Here is a 26,351-nt window from a genome sequence, read left to right as displayed (position 1 = left end):
GCTGACAAGTGGCAGAGTCGGGATTCGAACCCATGACGTCCGACTCCCAAGCCCGGGCTCTTTCCACTGAGCCACGCTGCTTCTCGCTTAACAAGTACCATAATTTATTTTTCTGTATTTCTATTTCTACAGCCCGCCTCCAAAATGGAATCCAAAGGTCTGACCTGTCACGGAGGATATTCCGGTGCAGGGCTTCCTCACTGAGACTCAACAGCCCAAGGCGGGCAGGCGAATTTGCCCCAAGCGTACGGCCCCGGGGGGCTCCGCGGTCTGCACGCCCCCAACCCTGACTACTGGGGTCAGAGGCCTGGGCCCGGCAACACCCGGGGGCTTCGCTCCCCAACCTTCCTCCTCCTTTCCCCTGTCGCTCTTGGTTTCTGATCAAGGGCCCGTCGTCTACCTCTCCCACACCCACCCAACATCCAATCCAGTGCTAGGATGTTAAGGGACTTGCCTCCTTGCCTGGAAAGGAATTCTACGTTTTAGCCGAAGAATGACTTACTGTGCCCGGGGTCGTGAACGGAAACCAAAGAATAAAGCAAAAATAAACTTTCGATTTTTGAGATTTGAACCAAAAGGAAAAAGTTAAAGCCGATGATCCCCCTAGACTGTAAGCGGGCAGAGGATGTGTCCACCGACTCGGTTGTATTGTAATCTCCCAAGCGCGTGGCACAGTGTTCCGCCCACGGTTAGTCAATAAATACGACTGACTGAGCCCACAGATTACACATCGTCAAACCCTTCAAAAAAACCTCAATATCCAAACCCAAAACTGTCAGGTCTCCAGCAGCCTGCAAACGCTTTTTTCCCAAGTATCGCAGCCAACCTTAAATCACATCCTGAAACCAACTCGCATCTGACAGACGATGAGGCACAAGTGAAAAACCTGAATGAAAGGAATGGAGTGTCACACCCTGAAACCAACTCTCTGACAGATAGTGGAGCACAAGCGAAAACCTTGTGCGAAAGGAATATAACACAGAAAATCTAAGGACCGAGTCTCCCTTCCCAACGTCGCTAAAGCTCAGCGAAGATTAACCACCATCTCGAGCTCGCTAAGAGACGAGAACCAACCGCCAGCCAAGAGAGACTCAGTACAACGCTCTGCACACGGTAAGCGCTCAATAAATACGACCGAATGAATGAAAGTGAGACAGAACCGGGACAGAGCAAAATATTAAGATTAAGGCGGCGGCCAGATTTCCATCCATTTAATATTTTACAGAAAATTCCCCACTCACCAGGTTGATCGGCAAACCCCGTCTTTCTGACACCTAACATTCCAGAACCTCGCACGCTGTCCTCCGGTTCCCTCTCGTGACCTAGGACGGAGGGAGAAGGCAGGCGGTCACTCTCAGGTGACCGACTTTTCACGCCGACACGGGAGCGAAAACGCCGGCACGTATACACTGCAGTCAGATGGAGCGCCGTCCCCTTCCCCTGTGGGGCTCACAGTCAGAGCGGGGAGGAAGAACAGGTGTCGAATGTCCATTTTACGGAGGAGGAAACCGAGGCCCAGAGAAGTGAACTGACTCGCCCAAGGTCGCAAAGCAGGCAAGCGGCAGGGCCTGCCTCCCAGGCCCGGGTTCTTTCCACTAGACTCCGTTGCCTCTCTGGAAGAACGGGGCCAATAAACCATCTGGGGACCAAAAAAACACCCCCAAACCTCTTCCGTCCCCCATCCGATTCCAAAAGAGGGAGTAGGAGACGGAGGCATAGCTGTCTGCCCGACCCAAAGGGCCGGCAGGATTCCGCTAATGCTTATTTTGGCTTTTATTGCTACTGTTCTTTTACTGCTATTGTTCTCGTCCGTCCGTCTCCCCCGATTAGACCGTGAGCCCGTCAAAGGGCAGGGACCGTCTCTATCTGTTACCGATTTGTACCTTCCAAGCGCTTAGTACAGTGCTCTGCACATAGTAAGCGCTCAATAAATACTATTGAATAAATGAATGAATGAGAGTAGAATACAACAGAGGAGTGGGCACGTTCCCTGCCCACAAAGACCTCACACTCCAAGTTCAGCACGTGGGAAAGGGGCAGCTTGGGAGAATGGCCCGCGCTTAAGGGACGCAGGCTGCTTGGAGCTAGTTACTAACTCTGAGTTAGGCCAAATCCTCGCGGGGCATCTCGAAAGCCACCTCTACCACCTCTTCTGGGTGACTTTGTGCTTTCCACATCACCTTCTTGAAAACCTACGGCATTTAAAAAAAAAAAAGAAGTTGGAACTTGAGTTCGTGAGCTTGAAGAAGTCGCATACAGTGAACCACAAATGAAAAAAAAAAGAGGTGAAAATATCTTAATTTACCTCGCACTGAATTTATTTCTAATATTGATACCATTAAAGACCCAGACACCACTTAAGACCCAGATTAAGAGTGATCGATGTAAACATAACTGCTAAGTGTTTTAAGGAAGGGCATCCTAAATACTAAATGAGCAAACACGTCCTTACCTCCTCTCCTGGAAAACCCTGGGTTACCCCTCCGGTTGTCTTCCTGGTCAAGAGATTCTTATGGAAAATGCACAGAAATAAGTAATGTGTCTAATTCTTGTGAAAAACAGTATATGAAAGCAACGAGTGTACTGACAAATGGGGACATCCCACGAAAGCTTTAGCCAACTACAGCAAAATCATCAACTTCTCCATTGAAAATTTAATGCTTTAAACGGATTTTGAAAGAGCTGACGGACGGGAGTCAAGAAAAACACAGATCAACAGTTGCCTACTGAAAGCACTTAATGCGTACGATCACTTTCCCCGAGATTAAAAGGGCTCCAGCATTCCATTTTTAAAACGTTTCAGAAAATGCAAGCCCTTGACTGCTTAACTGAGAACTTCATTTCAGGAGGCATTTCGGTGTCATTCAATGCGGTTGATTAAATGAGAAGTTTTTACTTACCTTTCCAAAAACAATCATTTTCTTCAAACTTATTACCTGAAAAACCTAAGCGGAGGAATGTGAAGTTAGATTACATCTACAGAAACACGTCCGTTGCCTTTTATTGAGATCCACTCTACATTCCTGCAATTATCGATGTCATCGTCCTCAGAGCTCAACAAATAGCACTGATTGATTGATGATTAGTATCTACTTGGCAGTTGGGAACACAGGATTGATCTCCACAGGGAAGGGAGGGAGGGAGGGAGGGAGGGAGGGAGAGAGGACAGACAAAGGCAGTTCTTATACCCCCTCGCCTCCCCTCAGCTAAATCCCCTTTCTCCCCCTTTCCCTCTGCTCCTCCCTCTCTCCCTTCCCCTCCCCTCAGCACTGTGCTCGTCTGCACATTTGTATAGATTTTTATTACCTTATTTTGTTAATATGCACATCCCCTTGATTCTATCTATTGCTATTGTTTTTGCCCATCTGTCTCCCCCGATTAGACCGTGAGCCCGTCAATGGGCAGGGATTGTCTCTATCTGTTGCCGAATTGTCCATTCCAAGCGCTTAGTACGGTGCTCTGCACATACTGAGTGCTCAATAAATACTATTGAATGAATGAATATACAATGGGAACAAGAGTGAAAACCCAGACTAATCAATCAATGGTATTTATTGAGCACTTACTGGGTTAAAAAAAAAATGGACACCAGTAGGCAACTGATAAAATAAAAGCACCAATTAACAGGAATGCTGAGGAGGCTAATGTGAGAATGCTACTGGGGAAGTGGAGATTTATCGGTAATACTTCCTAGGAGGTGGTAGATTCCTCAGACTGCCTTGAAGGTGGGGAATTGCACTGATTAATGGCCTCTTCCTTGCCGATAAAGTGGACAGCCTTGTCTGTCTCCTGAGGCGGAATGATCAGTGGGCGCAGTGCGCTAGGGAATCCAAGAGGGAGGTATAATAGCGATAGAAAGGGCTTCATAAACCACCATTTATACAGGAGGTGAGCAGAGGCCAATCGTATCTACAACACACCAGACTACCAACTCGACACCCAGGTGTTAATAAAATGTTTCCTTTCATCCCGCTTTTCCCAACAAACGAGTCAAGACGCTCATTACCTCGGCTTCCAAAGCCCTTTCCCGTTCCGAGCCCACCATCAGTCGTGGGCTGATTCCCTCTTCTGCTATATTCATCACTGGAGTCTGAAAGCATATCAGGTACGTTACAGGCGAGGTGCTGCATAATAAAATCTCTAGTGTCGAATCACCGCAAATTTAATTAACCTCTTTTTTCTCCCCTCATGGAAAAAAAGACCTTCCACTCATTCACTTCAGTCACGTTTATTGAGCGATTATTGTGTACAAAAAACTAAGTGCTTGGAGGTAATAATAATAATACATAGTAATTGTTAAGTGCTTATTATATGCCAGACACTGTACTAAGCGCAGGTAGATACAAGCTATTCAGGTTGGACACAGTCCCTGTCCCACATAGGGCTCACGGTCTTAATCCCCATTTTACAGCTGAGGGAACTGAGGCAGGGAGAGGTGAAGTGACTTGCCCCACACAGAAGACAAGTGGCAGACCTAGAACCCGGGTCCTTCTGACTCCCAGGCCCGGGCTCTATCCGACAGGCCACGTGCACCCCCATTACTAGTCGTAATAATAGTCTTTATAAGCAGTTAATAGTCTTTATAAGCACTTACAGCGTGGAGAGCACTGGACTGAACGCTGGGAGAGACTCCAAAGGTGGGGGCTAGACGTTGTCTGCTGCGCCCGCCACCCCACGGGCTCCCGATTTATGAACGTAAAATCGGGTAGAAGGGCCTAGAGACAGACCTCTCGGAAGGGACAACATAAAAGCCGAGGGCAATTACGCCAAATCAAAACCAACAGTCCGAAGACTGCTGTGGCTAGAAGAGCAGAAGGTTGGGCTCTTTGGGGCTCCGAGGCCCAGGCCCAGCCGTAGCCCCAGCAACCAACCTGCCCGACGTTGCGGAGCGCTCAATAAATACGACTGAATGAACGAAGGAATGAAAGGCCTCACGGGGCGGCTCCTGTTCTCCTTCCCGCTGGGGCGGTGTGAGGCGGGTCAGGATGGCGTCTCCACCTTGGTGCGGAGGAGGGAGTCGGCGCCAGTTCCCAAGAAGGGGGGAGATGATGAGGAATGTGTCTGTTTATTGTTCTACTGCACTCCCCCAAGCACTTAGTACAGTGCCCTGCACATAGTAAGCGCTCAATAAATACTACTGAATGAACAGTTAAGTGCTCAATCAATATAAACGACTGACAGAGTCCAGCAGCCGCTTTGATCCCCACGGGCTGGCGTGCGCAAAGCACGTCAGGAGCAGGGACCGCCGGTGACATTCATTCATTCAGTCCCACTTATTGAGCGCTTACTCTGTGCAGAGCACTGTACTAAGCGCTTGGGACAGTACGGTAAAACAATAAGCAGACACATCCACTGCCCGCAACGAGCTAATAGTCTAGAGGACTGACAGAGAAGGGAGGCGGGGCTGCGGCTGCCGGTTGTTTTGTTCAGCCGTTGCAGAGAGGGGCGGAGGACAGTCTGTCTGGGTGGTATTTGTTAAGCGCTTACTATGTGCAGAGCACTGTTCTAAGCGCTGGGGGAGATACAGGGTAATCGGGTTGTCCCACGTGAGGCTCACAGTCTTCATCCCCATTTTACAGATGAGGGAACTGAGGCACAGAGAAGATACGTGACTTGCCTAGTCACACAGCTGACAAGTGGGATCCGGCGGGCACAGGCCGGGAGAGGGGGTCCTGGGCGATGGGGAGGGGAGGCGGTTGGCCCCAATAACAAGCGACTCCACCACCACTAAGGCATCATCGATGTCATTCCGGGGATCCTATGCGTCCACGATGGTTAAAAGGAAGGAGTTAGGGCCGTTATACGGCACACCATTCATAGGACGGACGACAAGGGACACGATTAGCGCCCTCCTCCTCCATGGTTTCTTTGGCGTGGCTGCCGGAGGCCAATTTGGGGCCGGATGGGCTACTGGTCCCATGGCCCTACGTTAACAAGTGAACCGAAGTCGCGTTCACCTCCGAGAGGGAGCCTTGCTTTAAACCACCACCTAGGCAACTCGGCTGCCAACCTTTTTCCATCTGAGAACGTGAGACTATAACCGGAGAAGTGGGGCTCCTCACTGGAAAAGACTTCCGACCAAGTAGATGAAGTCGACTTTATTCCTTTGGCACCTGGGGTTGGAGAGACACTTGGATGTCTCGGGGCCCGGAGGGGATCTGGAAATAAGGGCTTCCCCAGCTTTTTCCAGGGAGCGGCTTAGTATGAGCATCTCCTGGAAATCGGGGATGAGCAACTATGGAATTACATCCTTCCGCCCCCATCACACATACGTAGCTGTGGCAGAATGAAATGATTCTGGCAAGGAGGGCGAGGGGAAAGAGGAGCAAGAGAAAATTCTCATCATTAAGACCCTTGCCACGGTCCTTAAGGGTGGTTTAAGCCAGTGAGCCAAGCCAAGGCGTATTCTGCCAAGCCAGTACATTTTCAGGAGTCGTTCCAACTGTCGATTTCTACTCGCGAGGACGTTCTAAAATCGTAAAGCCACGTCTCGAGACTGTCATACAGAAAGGTGGACTCTACCTTCTCTTCCATGATCTGAAGTTCCCGGTTCCCAAGAAGTGCTCTTTCCAAATCCGGAGTTCCCTAAATAAGTATTACACCAAATCGCTTTATCAAAATAAATGGAAATCGATGCAGCAGAAAGCTATTTAGGACTTTCCTGTTTACACAGCTTCCACTTTGTAAGGTGGGTTTATGATTTGCTATTCTAATAATTCTGAGCAAACTGAATCAATCAATTAATTAAAGGTATCCATTCATTCATTCGCATTTATTAAGCCCTGTGTGCAGAGCACTGTACTAAGCGCTTGGGAAAGTACAATACAGCAATAAAGAGCGACAATCCCTGCCCACAACGAGCTCACAGTCGGCGGGAGGGGGGGGTAGACAGGGAGCATACTGTGTGCACAGCACTATTCTAAGCACTTGGGGTGGTGCAATTCGGCAGAGTAGGTAGACATGATCCCTGCCCACAATGATTTTACAGACTAGGGGTAATTTAGGAACAATTTGGATAGTATTTTTGCTGGGGAGGTCGGTGTTGTCAGCTACCCAACCTCTCCACCAGGCTGCAGGAAAATAAAACTGGCAGTTGGTTGGGCTGAGTAGGTGGATATAACTCAAAGCACCATCCAGGAAAGATCCATCCATCCATGCCCAGAATGCCCCTGGGTCAGACCCGCTCCAAAGTAAACCCCCAAATTTGGGAAAAATCAGACTCTCTTCCGTCCCTCCGGGAGAGAAATGGCATTCAGCTACTATTTTCAGCACCTTGTCTGACAATACAGAACACAAAACTTTGATCGAGCATTCAGACATTGAGCACTGAGAAGCAGCATGGCCCAGTGGAAAGAGCACAAGCCTGGGAGTCAGGGAGACCTGGGTTCTAATCCCAGATCTGTCACTTGTCTGCTGTGGGATCTCGGGAAAGTCGCTTCGCTTCTCTGGGCCTCGGTTACCTCATCTGTAAAATGGGGATTAAGACCGCGAGCCCCACGTGGGACAGGGACTGGTTAGCTTGTATCGTCCCCAGCTCTTAGAACAGTCCTTGACACACAGTAAGTGCTTAACGAATACCCAGCACCCCCAAAAAATATTTTTAAAAGCCCAAATACACTTAAACTTTTAGATTACTTAGAATACCATTTTCTTCTACTCTTGACCCACTTTGAAGTTCTTAAAGAACCCCATGCAGCACAAGGTGCGTTATTAAGTCCCCGAGGTGTGCAGATATTTATAATTAACGAAAAGTGAGGTCAGTCAAGCCTAGTTAATATTACCTTGCCTTCTAGAAAAGCTTTTCCCTCAGATTTTCTATTCTGAAATCTATCCGTTTTAATATCACATTAACTGTTTCCCATGGAATTTATACTGAAAGACTGATCCTCCTGATGCTAAATAAAAAATTCAGAATGCCACCCTGATCTAAAAGCAATGTCAATTGAAAGTAGCTGCATCATAGGGCATATTTTCCTCTATACTTACATGCTATAATTTCATTTGTAATTAATATCTGTCTCACCCACCAGACTGTAAATTTCTTAAGAGCAGGGATCACATCTACCCTTCTATCCCTCGGAAGCATCGGCTCAAGGAGTTCACTCAAAAAGTTGCCTGAATTTAAAAAAATGACTGAGCCAAAATGATTATACCTCTGTTCCCCAAACACCGTCCGGCACCAAATCCACTCCGTGATAATTGATCTCCTCGGGAAAACCCAACATTGACATCTAAAATGATCAAAATATAAGAGGGGAGATATTTAGTTGACATTTTTAATTTCCTTTCATTGAAATTTGATTTCAATGTTTCTAAAATCTGGAGGAGTAAACTAAATGAGACATTGCAGAACGAGACATGACAGAACAGCAGTCTGACAAAAAGTGAAGATAAAAAAATTACAGACAGCGTTTATAGTTCAAAAAAACCTTACTTTAAATTACCATGTATATCCTATTTCACTGGTGGGAAAACGCACCCGAACCACCCGACAATATCAAATCTGGGAAATATTTAGTTTTATCAATGTCAGTCTGGGGGTTTGAGGTTACTGAGCGCTCTCAACAAACCTGCCTACCAAATGAAGGCAGGAAGAGTAGCGTGCCAAGAAAATCAAGCGTAAAGGAAGATTAAGGATGCAAATATTCAGTCTGTGAAATTGTTAAGCTCTAAGACCTTAAAGACTTCCCCTTCCACTTTGAAGCAGGGTGGCCTAGTGGATAGAGCACAGGCCTTGGAGTCAGAAGGAACTGAATTCTAATCCCGGCTCTGCCACTGTGTGACCTTGAGCAGGTCACTTCTCTGTGCCTCAGTTACCTCATCTGTAAAATGGGGATTAAGGCAGAGTGGGAGCCCCATGTGGGTCAAGGACTGTGTCCAACCTGATCATCTAGTATTTACCCTAGTGCTTAATAAGTACCATAAAAAGAAAAAACGAAAAAAAACTATTGTCTAATTCTACTTCTCTTGCACTGGGGACGGGGGTTTTTTTGTTTGTTTGGTTTGTTTTCTACTGTTACTATTATATTGGTGTTTATCACAGTGTTTATTCATTCAATAGTATTTATTAAGCACTTACTATGGGCAGAGCACTGTACTAAGCGCTTCCCCCCACTTAGGCTGAACCCACTGTGGAAGAGGAAACTGTGTCTAAGTATTTCCCCTAATGCAAAAGAGATGATGACCAATGAGGGACATTCATTCAACCGTATTTATTGAGCGCTTACTGTGTGCAGAGCACCGTACTAAGCGCTTCTCATGCTCCCAAACGGCAGAGTAAGACAGCTGACTGTCCTAAACCAAGAAATATCAAGTCTAAAGCAAATACCTTTGTTCCCCAGATCCCGAATCGGGTAACTCTGGATTTCTATTCAAGCCTAAGAAGGGCCAGGGAACCAAACTACTGAGTTCCCCAACCGGTTAGAAGATGATAAGGCCTGGAGGCCGGGGCTGGCCAATTTACTTCTAGTGTATGCTTCCCAGCAATTAGCCCAGTGCTCCACATACACTAAATGCTAACTAAACTGCTTGATACCACCTATTCGCAGTTTTAAATCTGTTGATAATAATACTAATAATTAAGGTATTCGGTTAAGCACTTACTACGTGCCAGGCACCGCTCTTAGCGCTGGGATGGATATAAACAAATGGGGTTGGACACAGTCCCCGCCCCACGTGGGGCTCACAGTCTCAATCCCCATTTTACAGATGAGGTAACCGAGGCACGGTGAAGTGAAGTGCTTTGCCCAAGGTCACACTGCGGACACGTGGCAGGGGCAGGATTTGAACCCTTGACCTTTGGATTCCCAGACCGTGGTCTGTCCCACTGGCCCATGCTGCTTCTCCCGTGTTAAAATATATCCAGCGTGCCATCTCCAAAACTGTTTACCGGCAGCTTCCCGCAGAAAAGCACATTTCTCTAAATGTCCAAACGACTTCCCTTACAACTGAATAAACTTTCGATTAAGACAAGAGGAAGCAATGACCAGAAAAACTGGTTGTCTGTCTCTCCATTCCAAAGGGAAAACCCAAGCCCAGGGGCTATTTTCCTGCAGTCCACTATCCCTTCTCTCCTTTGAGAAACACCTGTACTGGTGATCAGGTGACAGCGAAGGAGGAAAACACGATTTTCTCGACGATCAGACTGCCTCTCAGTTCTTGCTGCTGCAATACTTTCCCAACAAATAAAAGATTAGACAAGAAATGGCAAAACAACAGAAGTTTCTTCCATTGGGACTTTCCCCCCAGGACTCACCCAAGAAATGAGCAGAGGTAGGAGGACAAACAATACATTTCCAGACCAATTTGAGGCATTTGTTTTTCAGAGGGCTTTTAGTCAATCATTGGTATTAATTGAGCGTTTACTGTGCGAGGAACACTGTACTAAACATTTGGGAGAGTACAAGCAGCACGGCGGAGCGGGGAGAGGATGGGCCTGGACTTCAGAAGGTCGTGGGTTCTAAGCCCAGCTCTGCCACATCTGCTGTGTGACCTTAGGAAGGTCACTTCACTTCTCTGTGCCTCAGTTCTTTCATCTGTAAAATGGGGATTGAGACCGTGAGCCCCAGGTGGGACAGAGAGTATGTCGACCCAATTTGCTTCTATCCACCCTAGTGCTTAGTACAGTGCCTGGCACACAGTAAGAGTTTAACAAATACCACAGTTATTATTATTGCTAGACATAATCCCTGCCCTCCATTGAAAACACTAAAATATATCAATTATCTGGAGTGGTCACCCAGTACTTTTTTTCTGGTACTGGTTAAGCTCTTACTTGGGGCCAGGCACTGGACTAAGCGCTGGGGTGGAGAAAAGATAATCAGGTTGGACGAAATCCCTCTCCCACAAAGTCTCAATCCCCAGTTTACAGATGAGGTGACTGAGGCCCAGAGAAGTTAAGTGACTTGCCCAAGTTCACAGCAAGAAAGTAGCAGAGTCATGATTAAAACCCAGGTCCTTCTGACCCCCAGGCCCATACTCTATCCACAGGGCCACGCTCCTTCTCCATGAAATATTAAAATGAATTCGTTCTCCAAAGAGGTCATCCCCCTTTCCCTCTGCTCCTCCCCCTCTCCTTTCCCCTCCCCTCAGCACTGTGCTCGTCTGCTCATTTGTATATATTTTTTATCTCATTTGTATATATATTTTTATTACCCTATTTATTTTGTTAATGAGATGTATATCACCTTGATTCTATTAATTGTTGTTGTTTTTGTCTGTCTCCCCCAATTGTCAGTGGGCAGGGACTGTCTCTACCTGTTGCCGATTTGTCCATTCCAAGCGCTAAGTACGGTGCTCTGCACATAGTAAGCGCTCAATAAATACTATTGAATGAATGAATGAATGAATCACTCCCTTGGAGGACTGAAGGGCCGGCAACTGGTTCCAACTCTCATATTCTTCCCTTTCGGGCCCCGCTACCTATCTGAGCTACAGGTTCTCCCCATTTACAGATGACGAAAATGAGCCACAGAGAAGTGAAGTGACTTGCCCAAGGTCACAGGGCAGGGCTCAGAACCCCAGTCTTCTGACTCCCAGAGCCACGCTCTTTCCACTAGGCCAGAGGGTTGAGAGACCAGCTCCAGCCCCGCAGGCCGGTGCTAGAACTCAGCGCCACAAGCGCTTAGTACAGTGCTCTGCACATAGTAAGCGCTCAATAAATACTATTGAATGAATGAATGAATGAAAAGCTAGCAGGGAAAGAAGTCCGAGGGCTAAGATGAATTAATGGCTGGTTGGTTAGCGACCTACAAGAAAAGCACGGTGGCCTAGAGAGAGCACGGACTAAGAGTCGCCAGATCTGTGCTCCCGTCTCGGCTCCGCCATTCGCCTTCTCCGGGCTTCAGTTTCCTCGCCTGTAAAATGGGGATTGAATTTACCCGCTCTTCTCCCGCTTTAGATTGTGAGCCCCGTGTGGGACCCGTACTGAGTCTGTTCTGATTGTACTGTAGTTTAGCACGGCGCTTGGCATATAATAATAACTTAAAGACCACAATCATTTAATTCTTATTACTTACGGGGAAAACCTAGGGGCAATGAGAGCAGTTCAGAAAGTTAAAAAAGCCCAACAGAATGACAGAGATCGGGGGAGTGGGGAGAGCAGGGGAAGAGTGGCAATATTCACTCATTCAACAGTATTTATCGAGCGCTCACTATGTGCAGAGCACTGTACTAAGCGTTTGGAATGTACACTTGGGCAGCAGATAGAGACAATCCCTGCCCAATGAGGGGCTCACAGCCTAAACGGGGGAGACAGAAGGCAAAGGAAAACAGAACCAAACAAAACAAGACAATATCATCAAGATAAATAGACTCAAAGAGATATACCCCTCATTAACAAAATAAATAGGGTAATAAATAATATATACAAATGAACACAGTGCTGAGGGGAGGGGAAGGGGGAAGAGCAGAGGGTGGGGTGGGGGGAGGGAAGGGGGACAGAGGGGAACGGGGGCTCAGTCTGGGAAGGCCTCCTGGAGGAGGTGAGCTGGCGACAAAAGGGTATCGTGTGGGGTGGAGGGAGTGCGGAGGGCTACTGGAACTAGAAATACTACTACTAGTACTAATAATAATAATGGCATCTGTTAAGCGCTTACTGTGTGTCAAGCACCGTTCCGTGCACAGGAGAAGATAGAGGATGATCAGGTCAGACACAGTCGCTGTCACACACGGGGCTCACAGTCCGAGTGTACTGCCATCGCAGGTCCTGGATCCCATTTTATAGATGAGGCAACAGAGGCCCAGAGAAGTGAAGTGACTTGCCCAAGGTGACGCGGCAGGCACACGGCGGAGCCGGGATTAGAAGTCAGGTCCTCCGACTCCCAGGCCGTGGCTCTCTCCGCTAAGCCACGCGGCTTCTTGACCCTCTCCGTCCTCGCCCCGTGGGGTGAGCGGGCACGGGCCCGCCAGAAGGCCGGGGAGCCCCGAGCCTTGGGGGGAAGGGGAACGGGACCTGCCGTTTCGGGACCGATTCTCCTACTGCACCCAAGATCCCGACCGTTCCGGCTGGCTTCCGGCACCGGTTGAGACAACTCTAAAAATGGGAATGAAAACCGGTGGTGCCAAGAAGCTATCGTTCTTTCGTCCCGTCGGCAGGAGAAGCAGCAGAGCCGACCGGAAAGAGCGTGGGCCTGGGAGTCAGGGGTCCTGGCTTCCACTCCCAGCTCCGCCAAATGCTTGCTCTGCGAGACCTTGGGCAAGTCACAGTTTTTTCGTGCCTTAAGCCGGGAGCCCCATGCGGGACGGGGATGGCGTCCAACCTAATTAACTTGTATCTACCCCAGCGTTTTGAACGGTGATTGACCCATATTAAGTGCTTAAATACCATTATAAAAAAATCAAACAACGTTGTTTATTTTTTATGGCGTAGGTTAAGCGCTTACTATGTGCCAAGCACTGGTCTGAGCGCTGAGGGTGTACTCTGTGCAGAGCACTGTACCGAGCATACGGGAGAGTACAGCTAAATTCATAAACTTCGATCCTTTACCCTCAGGGCCCTTATAATTTAATGGGGGAGACAGACACAATATAGAGCGTAAAGATACGAACATGAGTGCGGTGGGTATTGTCTCCTAGTGCTTGGCACAGTGCTCTGCCCACAGTAAGCGCTTAATAAATACTCTTCCTACTACCCCCTCAATGGCTTAAAAGAAACGCCTACGTGTTGAAGTGAAAGTGGGGTGGGGGAAATGAGAGATGAATCAGGGAAGGCCTGGAGGAGATGGGATTTCAGAAGGGCCTTGAAGATGGGGAGCGTGGTGGTTGCCAGATGTGTGGAGGGAGGGAGGGAGGGAGGGAGGGAGGGAGAAAAGGAGGGAGGGAGGGAGAGGGAGGGAGGCCGAGGCTCGAGGGAGATGAGTGAGCAGGAAGCCAGTGGCAGGAGACCTGAGCGTGAGGCGAGATGAGTGGGTTGGCTGGAGATGAACGAAGCACGTGAACTGGGGAAGAGTGGGACGGCAGCCAGGAAAAGTAGCGGGGAGACAAGGTCAGTCGTCGAAACTTTCCGTGGCACGTAACTCACCTGGATGGACCTAAATGTCTCAACCAGCTTTACGGAGCATAACAGAGAGAGATTCTTGTTAGCAGTGGCACGGGAAGGCATACGATAGGGAGGGTTTGGGTTGCTCCATCATGAACCCCACCCCTCTTTCACTAGAATTCACTCCCGTCGGAAGGATTAACCTTTCCTTCTACCGAGTCTGTTAGAGTGTACGCCGTGCTCAGTACGGTGCTCTGCACACAGTAAGCGCTCAATAAATGCGATCGATTGCTTGATTCCTCCCGGGGGGGGGGGATCTCCGACCTAAAATAGTCACTCGTTGCCGTTTTTATACCTACCTAGCGAATCCATACTCCGAGCATTGTTGAAAGGGTCTCCACTGCCTCCAGAAGAACGACAATCCTGTCCCAACGAGAGAGATGAGACTTAGTATCTTGCCACAGTTAAGAATACTACATATTAAAAGTTAAAAATATTGTACGTTGCCGCAGTTGCAGGGCGGAATTCCAATCCGTTCCCTATCAACACCCTCCCTCTTCCCAATACTGGATTGTCCTCAAATAAAAAGGAAAAAAAAGAGAGAGAGAGAAAATCCTTCTTTCCTTGGATGCAATTTAACGTGGACCAATTTGATTTAATAATAATAATAATAATAATGTTGGTATTTGTTAAGCGCTCACTATGTGCCGAGCACTGTTCTAAGCGCTGGGGGAGATACAGGGTGATCTGATTGTCCCACGTGAGGCTCACAGTCTTCATCCCCATTTGACAGATGAGGTCACTGAGGCACAGAGAAGTGAAGTGACTTGCCCACAGTCACACAGCTGACAAGTGGCAGAGCCGGGATTCGAACCCATGACCTCTGACTCCCAAGCCCGGGCTCTTTCCACCGAAGGTGGGCTTGTTGGAGGAGGTGGAGTTTCAGAAGGCTTTGATGATGGGGAGGGGAGGAATTCCAAGTCAGAAGCACAGCATGAGGGAACAGAGACAGGAGAATCTAAAGCAAGGTACGGGTCAGGAATGAAGAGAGGGAATAGTGAGTGAAGAGTTAGCAGAGAATCTCGAAGATAATCATGATGAATTACTGCTTAGCGTAGAAAGAAATGGGTAGCCAGCACAGGGTTTGAGGGGAGCACGGCTACGTGCTATCACTTCAAAACGACGATCACGTTGCAGCGGGAAGTAAAGATTGGGGAGTCGTACCGAGCCCTACTGACCTGTCTTTGATCCAGTAACCCTTTACGCGGATGCAGTCAACACCATCTTTTTTAGAATCAATCACTGACATTTACTGAGCACTTACTGTGTGCAGAGCACTGTAATAATAATAGTGTTGGCATTTGTGAAGCGCTCACTATGTGCAGAGCACTGTCCTAAGCGCTGGGGTAGATACAGGGTCATCAGGTTGTCCCATGTGAGGCTCACGGTCTTCATCCCCATTTTACAGATGAGGGAACTGAGGCCCGGAGAAGTGAAGTGACTCGCCCGCAGTCACACAGCTGACAAGTGGCAGAGCTGGGATTCGAACCCATGACCTCTGACTCTCGAGACCGGCCTCTTTCACCTGAGGCACGCTGCTTCCCTGTACTAAGCGCTTGGGAGAGTACAATTCAACAGAGTTGGCAAACACGTTCCCGGCCCGCAAAAAGCTTACAGTCTAGAGGACTTACTTATATTCATTCGATAGTATTTGTTGAGCGCCTACTATGTGCAGAGCACTGTACTAAGCGCTTGGAATGTACAAATCATATTCACACTGGTCTCCTTTATAGTCACCTCGCATACCACTCCTGGTCTCTATACTACCATTTATTAATTTTTTAATGGTATCTGTTATTCACCTACTATGTTCCAGGCACTGTACTAAGCGCCGAGCACTCTACCAAGCCCACAATACAACCAAGAGGCAAAGTTCTTAATGAACCAAGAAAGAAAAAGGTTAAAATTTTAAAAAAAAGGATAGCCAATTTACATTTCAAAAACAGCTTTGCAGAGTTACTAGAATTTTCAAACTGAATTTGAACACAGATGGCCGGTAGCAACGTTTTGAAAAGCAGCATGGCGTAGTAGATAGAGCACGGCCCTGCGAGGCAGAAGGTCGGGGTTCTAATCCCGGCTCCGCCACTTGTCGGCTCTGTGACCTTGGGCAAGTCGCTTCACTTCTCTGTGCCTCAGTTATCCCATGTGTAAAATGGGGATGGAGACTGTGAGCCCCACGTGGGCCGGGGACTGTGTCCAACCTGATTTGCTTGTATCCAACCCAGCGCTTAATACAGTGCCTGGCACATACTAAGGGCTTAACAGATACCATAACTATTATTATTATTGCTATTATTATTAATACCAGCTGCTTCAGGATGAAGGAAAGAATAATAATAATAATGTTGGTATGTGTTAAGCGCTTACTATGTGTAGAGCACTGTTCTAAGTGCTGGGGGTGATACAGAGTAATCAGGTTGTCCCACGCGGGGCTCACAGTCTTAATCCCCATTTTCCAGATGAGGTAACTGAGGCACAGAGAAGTGAAGCGACTTGCCCTAGGTCACACAGCTGGCAAGCGGCCGAGTAGGGATTAGAACCCCTGACCTCTGAGTCCTCACTATGTGCCAGGTACCGTACTAAGCACTGGGGTAGATATGAAATAATCAGGTTGGGCACAGTTCCTGTCCCAAATGAGGTTCAGTCTTTTTTTTTTTTTTTTTCAAAAAAAAGGGTACTTATTAAACACTTGCTGTGTCCCGAGCACTGGCTCTCAGCCCTGGGGTTGATACAAATCAATCAGGCTGGATACAGTCCCTGTCCTATGTGGGGCTCATAGTTTAAGTAGGAGGGAGTAGAATTTAATCCCCATTTTATAGTTGGGGCAACTGAGGCACAGAGAAGCGAAACGACTTGCCCAAGGTCACAGGGCAGACGTGTGGCAGAGGCAGGTTTAGAATCCAGGTCCTCTGGATACCAGAACCACGCTCTTTCCACCAGGCCACGCTGCCTCGTCTCAGATGCTCCTAGCTCTTTATTCTTTCCCCAGGGTTACTGTGGCTCCCGATCACACGATCGATGCATCCCAGCAGTTCGCAACCTAAACGTATGGAATCCTAAAATAGTGAACAAATTGTACTGAATTCAATTTTACACGGAATGGGGTTTTTCCTTATCGCTCTCTCTCTTAAATGAACGCTTAGCTTTAGCTCTTAGCCCAGAAGCAAAATGAGAATATAAAAATTGATTAAAACCACCTTGATTGATAAACAGGATTTCAGTTTTCAGACATCCTTTATCTTCGAACAGATGCTGACCGCCCCCCCCCCCAATCCCCTGTCCTCTAAAACAAAAACTCTGTAAATCCCCTAGAGATAGTGAATACTTACACCTGCTAAAAAAGTAAAACAGATGTGCAACTGAGACAGCGGAAACCACACAGGAAGTCTTGTCCATTGATCTATTTCGGTTATCTGGGGTCACTTTCTCATTAGTTTCTTCATTCATTTATGCATTTGTTTTTATTGAGCGCTTACTGTGTGCGAAGCACTGTACTAAGTGCTCGGGAGAATAAAATAAAACAACAGAGAGCCCCTGCCCGCACATTTAAGAGTTCAACACCAGAATCCAAGAACCCGGTTTGTTTGCAAGAAGATAAGCTTGCTTCGTGAGCAGATTCAATACGGACCGCTTTAGAGTTTTTCTGGTTCATCCCCCACGCCCGGATGTCTGAAGTACATCCAACGGCCATAATTCATTTGTCTCCACTTATTAATAAATGCATGAGTTGCGAGGTAAATGACTTTTGTGTCACAATTTTGGCAGATTCCTTCAAAATATGGAATTGAGTATGTTTCATAACTCATTTTCTACAGGCCTGCTCAATTACGTGCCACTCCCTTTCCCATTTAAAAATAAAGAGAGCATTTTGAAAAAAGATGCCCGAGTTCTGAATTTACACATACCGGATTCCACCGGGATGGAAACCACTATGTTTTCCCAATTCCATATAATCTCGCACGTACCTCCTTTTCAAAAGCAGCATATGGGGCGGGATGCGGTTGACTGATTTCTCTGTCCCAATCTTCCGGCTCCATTTTGGCTCCAAGATCTGCTTCGATATAAAAAACTCGGCCATTAAAGCGACCCCAATTTGGTTTTAGCCTGACACCCCCCAGTGACGCCAATCCCAAATCCATCATCTAGACTGATTGATAGATTGATTTCCCTTTGGCCCTTGTGGCTACCCGAACCGGACCTTTCAAGGAGCCCTAAATTAAGCCTGGGGAGGTTTGCGAGCTCAATTTCACACCTTCCCGACCTCAATCGAGTGGCATTTATTGAGGCTTATTACGCGCCGAGCACCGTACAAAGGCTTGGGAGAGTACAACGGAACAGATTTAGCGATCGATCAACAATATTTAATGAGGGGTACGTGCAGAACACTCAATTAAGCGCTCGGAAGAGCACAACCCAACAGATTTAGCTATCATTCAATGGTATTCGGCGAGGGCTCTGTGCCGAGCATTGTACTAAGCCCTCGGAAGAGTACAACCCAGCAGATTTAGCCATCCATCAACGGAATTTAGTGCAGGTTATGTGCCGAGCATTGTACTAAGCGCTTGGAAGGGAACAACCCAACAGATTTAGTCATCCATCCACGGTATTTAGTGCAGGCTATGGGCCAAGCATTGTACTAAGCGCTTGGAGAAGAACAACCCAACAGATTTAGCCATTCGTCAAAGTTATTTAGTGCGGGCTCTGTGCCGAGTGCCGTATTAAGTGCTTGGAAGAGGACAGCCCGGCAGATTTAGCCACCCACCAACGGTATTCAGCGCAGGCTATGGGCCGAGCATCGTACTAACCGCTTGGAAAAGAACATCCCAACAGATTTAGCCATCGATCAACGGTATTTAGAGAGGGGTATGTGGGGAGTACTGTATTAAGCGCTTGGAAAAGGGCAACCCAACAGATTTAGCCATCCATCAACGGTATTTAGTGCGGGCTCTGTGCCGTGTACCGTATTAAGCGCTTGGAAGGGTACAACCCGGCGGATTCAGCCACCCATCAACGGTATTCAGGGCAGGCTAAGGGCCGAGCATCGTACTTAGCGCTTGGAAAAGAACATCCCAACAGATTTAGCCATCGATCAACGGTACTTAGAGAGGGGTACGTGGGGAGTACTGTACTAAGCGCTTGGAAAAGAACAACCCAACAGATTTAGCCATCCATCAACGGTATTTAGTGCGGGCTCTGTGCCGTGTACCGTATTAAGCGCTTGGAAGGGTACAACCCGGCGGATTTAGCCACCCATCAACGGTATTCAGCGCAGGCTGTGGGCCGAGCATCGTACCAAGCGCTTGGAAAAGAACATCCCAACAGATTTAGCCATCCATCAACGGTATTTAGAGAGAGCTCTGTGGCGAGTGCCGTATTAAGCGCTTGGAAGAGGACAGTCCCACAGATTTGAGCCCGTCATTGGGCAGGGATTGTCTCTATCTGTTGCCGAATGGTACATTCCAAGCGCTCAGTACAGTGCTCTGCACAGAGCAAGCGCTCAATATGTACGATTGAATTTAGCCATCCAATCGACGGCCTTAAGCGCTTAGGCAGGGCACCGTACTGAGCGCTTGGGAGCGTCCGAAACAGGAGAATTAGCAGACACGGCCCTTGCCCCGAAAGGAGCTTCCATTCTGGGGGATGGAAAGTGAACAAGATTCATTCATTCAATAGCATTTATTGAGCGCTTACTATGTGCAAAGCACCGTACTAAGCGCTTGGAATGGACAATTCGGCCACAGATAGAGACCGTCCCTGCCCAATGACGGGCTCACAGTCTAGTGGGGGGGAGACAGACGGACAAAAACCAAGATAACTTAATCATGATAAATAGAATCAAGGGGATGGACACCTCGTTAACAAAATAAATAGGGTCATAAAAATATCTACAAATAATTATAACGTTGGCATTTGTTAAGCGCTATGTGCCGAGCACTGTTCTAAGCGCTGGGGTAGATACGGGGTGATCAGGTTGTCCCACGTGAGGCTCACGGTTAATCCCCATTTTACAGATGAGGTCACTGGGGCCCAGAGAAGTGAAGTGACTCGCCCACAGTCACCCAACGGAAAAGTGGCAGAGCTGGGATTCGAACCCATGACCTCTGACTCCTGCCACTGAGCCATGCTTGAGCACAGTGCTGAGGGGAGGGGAAGGGAGAGGGGGAGGAGCAGAGGGAAAGGGGGGAAAAGGGGGGCTTAGCTGAGGGGAGGGGAAGGGGGAGCAGAGGGAGCAGAGGGAAAAGGGGAAGCTCAGGCCGGGAAGGCCTCTTGGAGGAGGTGAGCTCTCAGTGGGGGCAAGATGGGGCCACAGCGGCCAAGGAGGCCGGATGGCTGGCCAAGTGGGTAAGGCCTCACTTCCGATGGCTCTCTGGAGAGCAAGACGGGGCCACGACGGCTAAGGAGGATGGCCGGGCGGCCAGATGGGAGGGCGAGACGGGGCCGCGACGGCTAAGGAGGATGTCCCGGTGGCCAAGTGGGCAAGGCCTCACTTCCGGTGGCTGTCAGAGGGACAAGATGGGGCCACGGTGGCTAAGGAGAACGGCCGGATGGCCAAGTGGGAGGGCAAAATGGGGCCCCGGTGGCTAAGGAGGATGGCCGGACGGTGACACCCGGGCCTCTCTCTTCCCCCGATTAGACTGTGAGCCCGTCAACGGGCAGGGACTGTCTCTCTCTGTCGCCCATCTGTCCATTCCAAGTGCTCAGTCCAGGGCTCCGCACCTAGTAAGCGCTCGATAAATACTACTGAATGAACGGATGGCCAAGAGGGAGGGCAAGATGGGGCCACAGTGGCCAAGGAGGCTGGCCAAGTGGGCAAGGCCTCACTTCCGGTGGCTCTGGGGCCATGGCCAGGGGGGTCCCGTTGGCCCGGCCCGGCCCGGCCCGGCCCGGCCGTCCTGACAGCAGAGGAGGAGGAGGAGGAGGCGGGAATGGGGGTCCCACCTGGCCTGTCCTCCCTGAGGCCCGGGTCGCTCGGCCCCCCGGCTGCACGACCCACCGCCCCACCGCCCCACCGCCTGAGAGCCCCGCCCCGCCCCCCCTTCCGCCCCACAGCGATCGGGAGGAGGAGGCGGCGGCGGCGGCCACGCGCCCGCGCGCGCGCCCGGCCCGCCCTGAGGCGTTGAAACCGCCGCACGTGCCCGCGCCGCCCAATCGCGAGCCCGCGCCCGGGGACGCGCCCCGCCCCGCGCGCGCGGCCCCCGTTGCCTGGAGACCGGAAAGGCGGGGGGGGGGGGAGGGGGAGGAGGGGACGACTTTCTCTCAGCCCCGCGCGCGCGGCGGCGGGGGAGGGGAGGGCCGCGCTGGTGACGCCAGCGCGCATGCGCTTTTTCGTTGGGACGGCGCGCCTCGGCTCCGGAGACTTCATTCATTCATTCATTCATTCATTCATTCATTCGTTTTAATTCATTCGTTTTCATTCATTTTAATTCATTCATTCATTTTAATTCATTCGTTTTCATTCATTCATTCATTTTAATTCATTCGTTTTCATTCAGTCATTCATTTTATTTCATTCATTCATTTTCATTCATTCGTTTTCATTCATTCATTCATTTTCAGTCATTCATTCATTCATTCGTTTTCATGCCTTCATTCATTTTCAGTCATTCATTCATTCACTCACTCATTTAGTCATTCATTCATTCACTCATAATTCATTCATTCACTCACTCAAAATTCATTCACTCATTCATCACTCACTCATTCATCACTCACTCATTCATTCAATAGTATTTATTGAGCGCTTACTAGGTGCAGAGCACTGGACTAAGCGCTTGGAATGGACAATTCGGCAACAGATAGAGACAATCCCTGCCCAGTGACGGGCTCACAGTCTAATTATGAATTAAATAATAATAATGATGATGGTATTTGTTAATAATAATAACAATGACATTTGTTAAGCGCTTATTATGTGCCAAGTACTGTTCTAAGCACTGGGGGGATACAAGGTCATAATAATAATAATAATATTGGTATTTGTTAAGCACTTACTATGGACAGAGGACTGTTCTAAGCGCTGGGGGGGATACGAGGTCATAATAATAATGTCGGTATTTGTTAAGCGCTTACTATGTGCAGAGCACTGTTCTAAACGCTGGGGGGATACAAGGTCATAATAATAATAATAATAATAATGATAATAATGTTGGTATCTGTTAAGCACTTACTATGTGCCAAGCATTGTTCTAAGCGCTGAGGTAGATACAGGGTAATCAGCTTGTCCCACAGGAGGCTCATAGTCTTCAACCCCAGTTTACAGATGAGGTCACTGAAGCACCGAGAAGTGAGGTGACTTGCCCAAAGTCACCCAGCTGACAGGCGGCGGAGCCGGGATTAGAACCCATGACCTCTGGCTCCTAAGCCTGTGCTCTTTCCAATGGCTCACTGTCTTAATCCCCATTTTATAGATGAGGAAACTGAGGCCCAGAGAAGCCAAGTAAGTTGCCCAAGGTCCCACAGCAGACAAGTGGAGGAGCCGGGATTAGAACCCAGGTCCTTCTTACTCCCAGGCCCGGGCTCTATCCACTGCCCCATTCTGCTTCTTCCCACCAAGCCACACAGCTTCTCTAAGGAAAAGTCTTTTCCTTCCAGTGTCTCAGGCCTTCCTTTTTCCCCGGGGACCATCTTCCCTCATCTGTCAATCAATCGATCAATCAATTGTATTTATTGAGTGCTTACTGTGGGCAGTGACTGTCCTAAGAGCTTGGGAGAGCCCCAAAGAACAATAAACAGACACATTTCCATCCCCCAGTGAGTTCACAGTCGAGAGGGGAAGACAGACATTAATAGAAATGAATAAATTAAGTCTATGTACGTGCTGTGGGACTGAGGGGTGAATAAAGGGAGCAAATCAGAGTGACAAAGGGAGAGGGAGAAGAGGAGAGGAGGGCTCAGTCAGGAAAGGCTTCTTGGAGGAGGTGGGCCTTCAATAAGGCTTTGAAAGTTGGGGGAGCCATTGTCTGTCAGATATGAAGAGGGAGGGCATTCCAGGCCAGAGGCAGGACTTGGGCTAGAGGACGGGGCATGTGGGTTAGAGGTCAGCGGTGAGGTTGATAAGATCAAAATAGACAAGCTACAGTGACTAGATTCAATACATAATAATATGTTGGTATTTGTTAAGCGCTTACTATGTGAGAGCACTGTTCTGAGGCCTGGGGTAGGTACAGAGTAATCAGGTTGTCCCACATGGGGCTCACGGTTAATCCCCATTTTACAGATGAGGTAACTGAGGCACAGAGAAGTGAAGCGACTTGCCCACAGTCACAGAGCTGACAAGTGGCAGAGCTGGGATTCGAACCCATGACCTCTGACTCCCAAGCCCGGGCACTTTCCACTGAGCCACGCTGCTTCTCATCCATCATGAAGCACACAACAGGAGAGCATTACTTTTCCTCCCCACACCCGCATTCATCATTCCCACTCTTCCCCTGGGGGAGGATTTCCACCCATCACACTTTGGAAAAGAGCCCTGCTGTCTTACTGAAGCGATCAGTCCCTCAACTCATGGTATTTATGGAGCACTTATGATACACAGATCACTGTACTAAACCTTTGGGAGAGTACACTAGAATCAGCAGATGATCTCGGCCATCAGGAACCTTCCAAGCCAGCCAGGGAGACACATATTAAAATAAATAATAGGTAGGGGAAGCAACCAAGGGTAAAGATGTGTCCGTCTGCCTCAGCGATCTTCCCATTTTGCATTTAGTAAGAGAGGAACTCACCTACCCGAGGAAAGGGGAAGTTCCACAGGCTCACTTGCAACCCCTCAACGCACTGTCTCCCTTCCGTCCTGCACCCAGCCGGGCATGGATCTTCAGAGGGGCTGATCTCAGAAATCTACCCACGAGCTGTTCCGCTTCTGAAAAGGTGACTAGAATTTTTGTCTTAGAACTTCACTCCTGTATGACATTTAAGCGCTTACCACTTAAGCGCTGGGGACGATACATGCTAATCACTTATCAGTTAATTCTGGCAAAGAGAAGTCAGTGACTCCCCCAAGGTCACACAGCAGTCAAGTGGTGGAGTCAGGTCCTGCTGACTCCCAAGCTCTATCCATTAGACCCCGCTGCGTCTTTTTCGGTCTTCTTATTTATGCTTCTTCTGGGGAGATTCCAGAACCTTTTTCCGCTGACACACAGAATAGGTATGATATTGCATCTTATAGCAAAACCATTTCACTTTATTCATGCCTATCTTGAGTTGGAGTTTCTTCAACTTCTTGGTCCTGGGAGAATCATTTTTTTTGCGGGGGACGGTTGCTCCAGGGAGCATTGGCTTTGGGTTGTTTCCTCAAGGTTATATTTTAAGGCTACAGGCATGTGCTATCAAATGAATTGATTGTTGGTCTCTAATGGTAATAATAATTGTGGAATTTAAGGGTTTGCTATGTGCCATACACAGCACTAAGCGCCAGAGTAGAAACAATAGACTCGGATCAGATGCAGTCCCTGTCCCCCGTGGGCTATGCAGTACAAGAGGGAAAGAAACTAAACTATTTCCTCTAAGCCGCACTATCCAACGAGAGCAAGGGGGCTCAAAGCACAGAGTCCAGAGCCGTGGACAGTTCAGTTATTATTAAAATGTGTTTTTCAAATTGTTGTCTCCTGTAAACATGATCGAACTGCTTCAGAGGAGAGCTCACTTCCAGACGACCCCAATCGTACAGGAAATACTGCTCCGGTGTTTACTTTGTTTGCAATGTATTCATATATATTTGGGGGCACAGAATGATAAAACATGCATCAATCAGTGCAGAACACTGCTCTAAACTCTTGGGAGAATACACCAGAGCTGTCAACTGATGGTATTTATTTAGCGCTTACTGTGTGCAGAGCACTCTACTAAGCGCTTGGGAGAGTACAATAATAATGTTGGTATTTGTTAAGCGCTTACTATGTGCAGAGCACTGTTCTAAGCGCTGGGGTAGATACAGGGTCATCAGGTTGTCCCACGTGAGGCTCACAGTTAATCCCCATTTTACAGATGAGGTCACTGAGGCACAGAGAAGTTAAGTGACTTGCCCACAGTCACACAGCTGACAAGTGGCAGAGCCCGGGAGTCGAACTCATGACCTCTGACTCCGAAGCCCAGGCTCTTTCCACTGAGCCATACTGTTCAATATAACAATGAACAATATAAAACAATAAACCGTACCTCGATCTCATCTGTATCCCTGTAGAGCACTTGCCCACATCCTCCCTCTGGTCTGGAACTTCCTCTTCAGATTCGAAAGACTCCAAGTCTCTTCACCTTCAAAGCCCTCTGAAAAATCCCATCTCCTCCAAGAAGCCTTCCCTGACTAAGCCTTCGCTTCCATTTTAGCCCTCTCTTTTGTGTCTTCTCTGCCCCTGGGTCACCCCAGCCCCACAGCAGTTCAGTACATAGCCAGCTGTAATTTCTTTTCATGTCTGTCTCACCCTCTATCGATACACTCCCTCAGGGCATGGATTGCATCTACCGTCATTAATAATAATAATAATAATAATAATGTTGGTATTTGTTAAGCGCTTACTATGTGCAGAGCACTGTTCTAAGCGCTGGGGTAGACACAGGGGAATCAGGTTGTCCCACGTGGGACTCACAGTCTTCATCCCCATTTTACAGATGAGGTAACTGAGGCACAGAGATGTTAAGTGACTTGCCCACAGTCACACAGCTGACAAGTGGCAGAGCCAGGATTCGAACCCATGACCTCTGACTCCAAAGCCCGGGCTCTTTTCCACTGAGCCACGCTGCTTCTCTATTACATTGTACTCTGCTTAGTACAGTGCTCAGCACACAGTAAGTGCTTAATAAATATCACTGATTGATTGATTCTCATAGGAGTGAGGTCACCTGGCCTTTATTCCCAAGGGGGTGATAGGTGTGATAATAACACCCTTAAAGGGGGTGAGAGGTGTGATATAACACCCTTTCCCTCTGCTCCTCCCCCTCCCCTCAGCACTGTGCTCGTCAGCTCATTTGTATATATTTTTATTACCCTATTTATTTTGTTAATGAGATGTGCATCACCTTGATTCTATTTATTGCTATTGTTTTAATGAGATGTACATCCCCTTGATTCTATTTCTTGCTATTATTTTTGTCTGTCTCCCCCCCGATTAGACAGTAAGCCTGTCAAAGGGCAGGGACTGTCTCTATCTGTTGCCGATTTGTCCATTCCAAGCGCTTAGTCCAGTGCTCTGCACCTAGTAAGCGCTCAATAAATACTATTGAATGAATGAATGAACCCTTTAAAGACCCCCTAGGCAGTTCTATAGAGGAGGGGGTGCCTCTGGTTGCCAACAGCAACACTTAAAGGAAAAGCAGT

The 26,351-nt window shown here is 48.3% G+C and overlaps 1 protein-coding gene across 3 annotated transcripts in view; it reads right to left on the bottom strand.

Moving 5' to 3' along the window:
• Positions 1–21,061, bottom strand: part of DDX4 (DEAD-box helicase 4) — a 46,521-nt gene extending 25,460 nt beyond the window's left edge. The window contains exons 1-10 of one of the 3 annotated variants that reach the window (XM_029058859.2): positions 20,978–21,054; positions 18,004–18,089; positions 14,338–14,401; positions 8,154–8,231; positions 6,523–6,585; positions 4,007–4,090; positions 2,901–2,945; positions 2,453–2,509; positions 2,097–2,192; positions 1,242–1,322 (exon numbers count right to left, since the gene is read on the bottom strand). In XM_029058859.2, coding sequence (XP_028914692.1) covers positions 1,242–1,322; positions 2,097–2,192; positions 2,453–2,509; positions 2,901–2,945; positions 4,007–4,090; positions 6,523–6,585; positions 8,154–8,231; positions 14,338–14,401; positions 18,004–18,075 — 640 coding nt within the window. In that variant the 5' untranslated portion in view covers positions 18,076–18,089; positions 20,978–21,054. 3 annotated transcript variants of the gene reach the window in all.
• Between the last annotated feature and the right edge of the window lie 5,290 nt (positions 21,062–26,351).

Source organism: Ornithorhynchus anatinus, chromosome 1, assembly GCF_004115215.2.
Source record: "Ornithorhynchus anatinus isolate Pmale09 chromosome 1, mOrnAna1.pri.v4, whole genome shotgun sequence".
Lineage (NCBI taxonomy): Eukaryota > Metazoa > Chordata > Mammalia > Monotremata > Ornithorhynchidae > Ornithorhynchus > Ornithorhynchus anatinus.
This window is presented reverse-complemented; position numbering and strand designations above follow the sequence as displayed.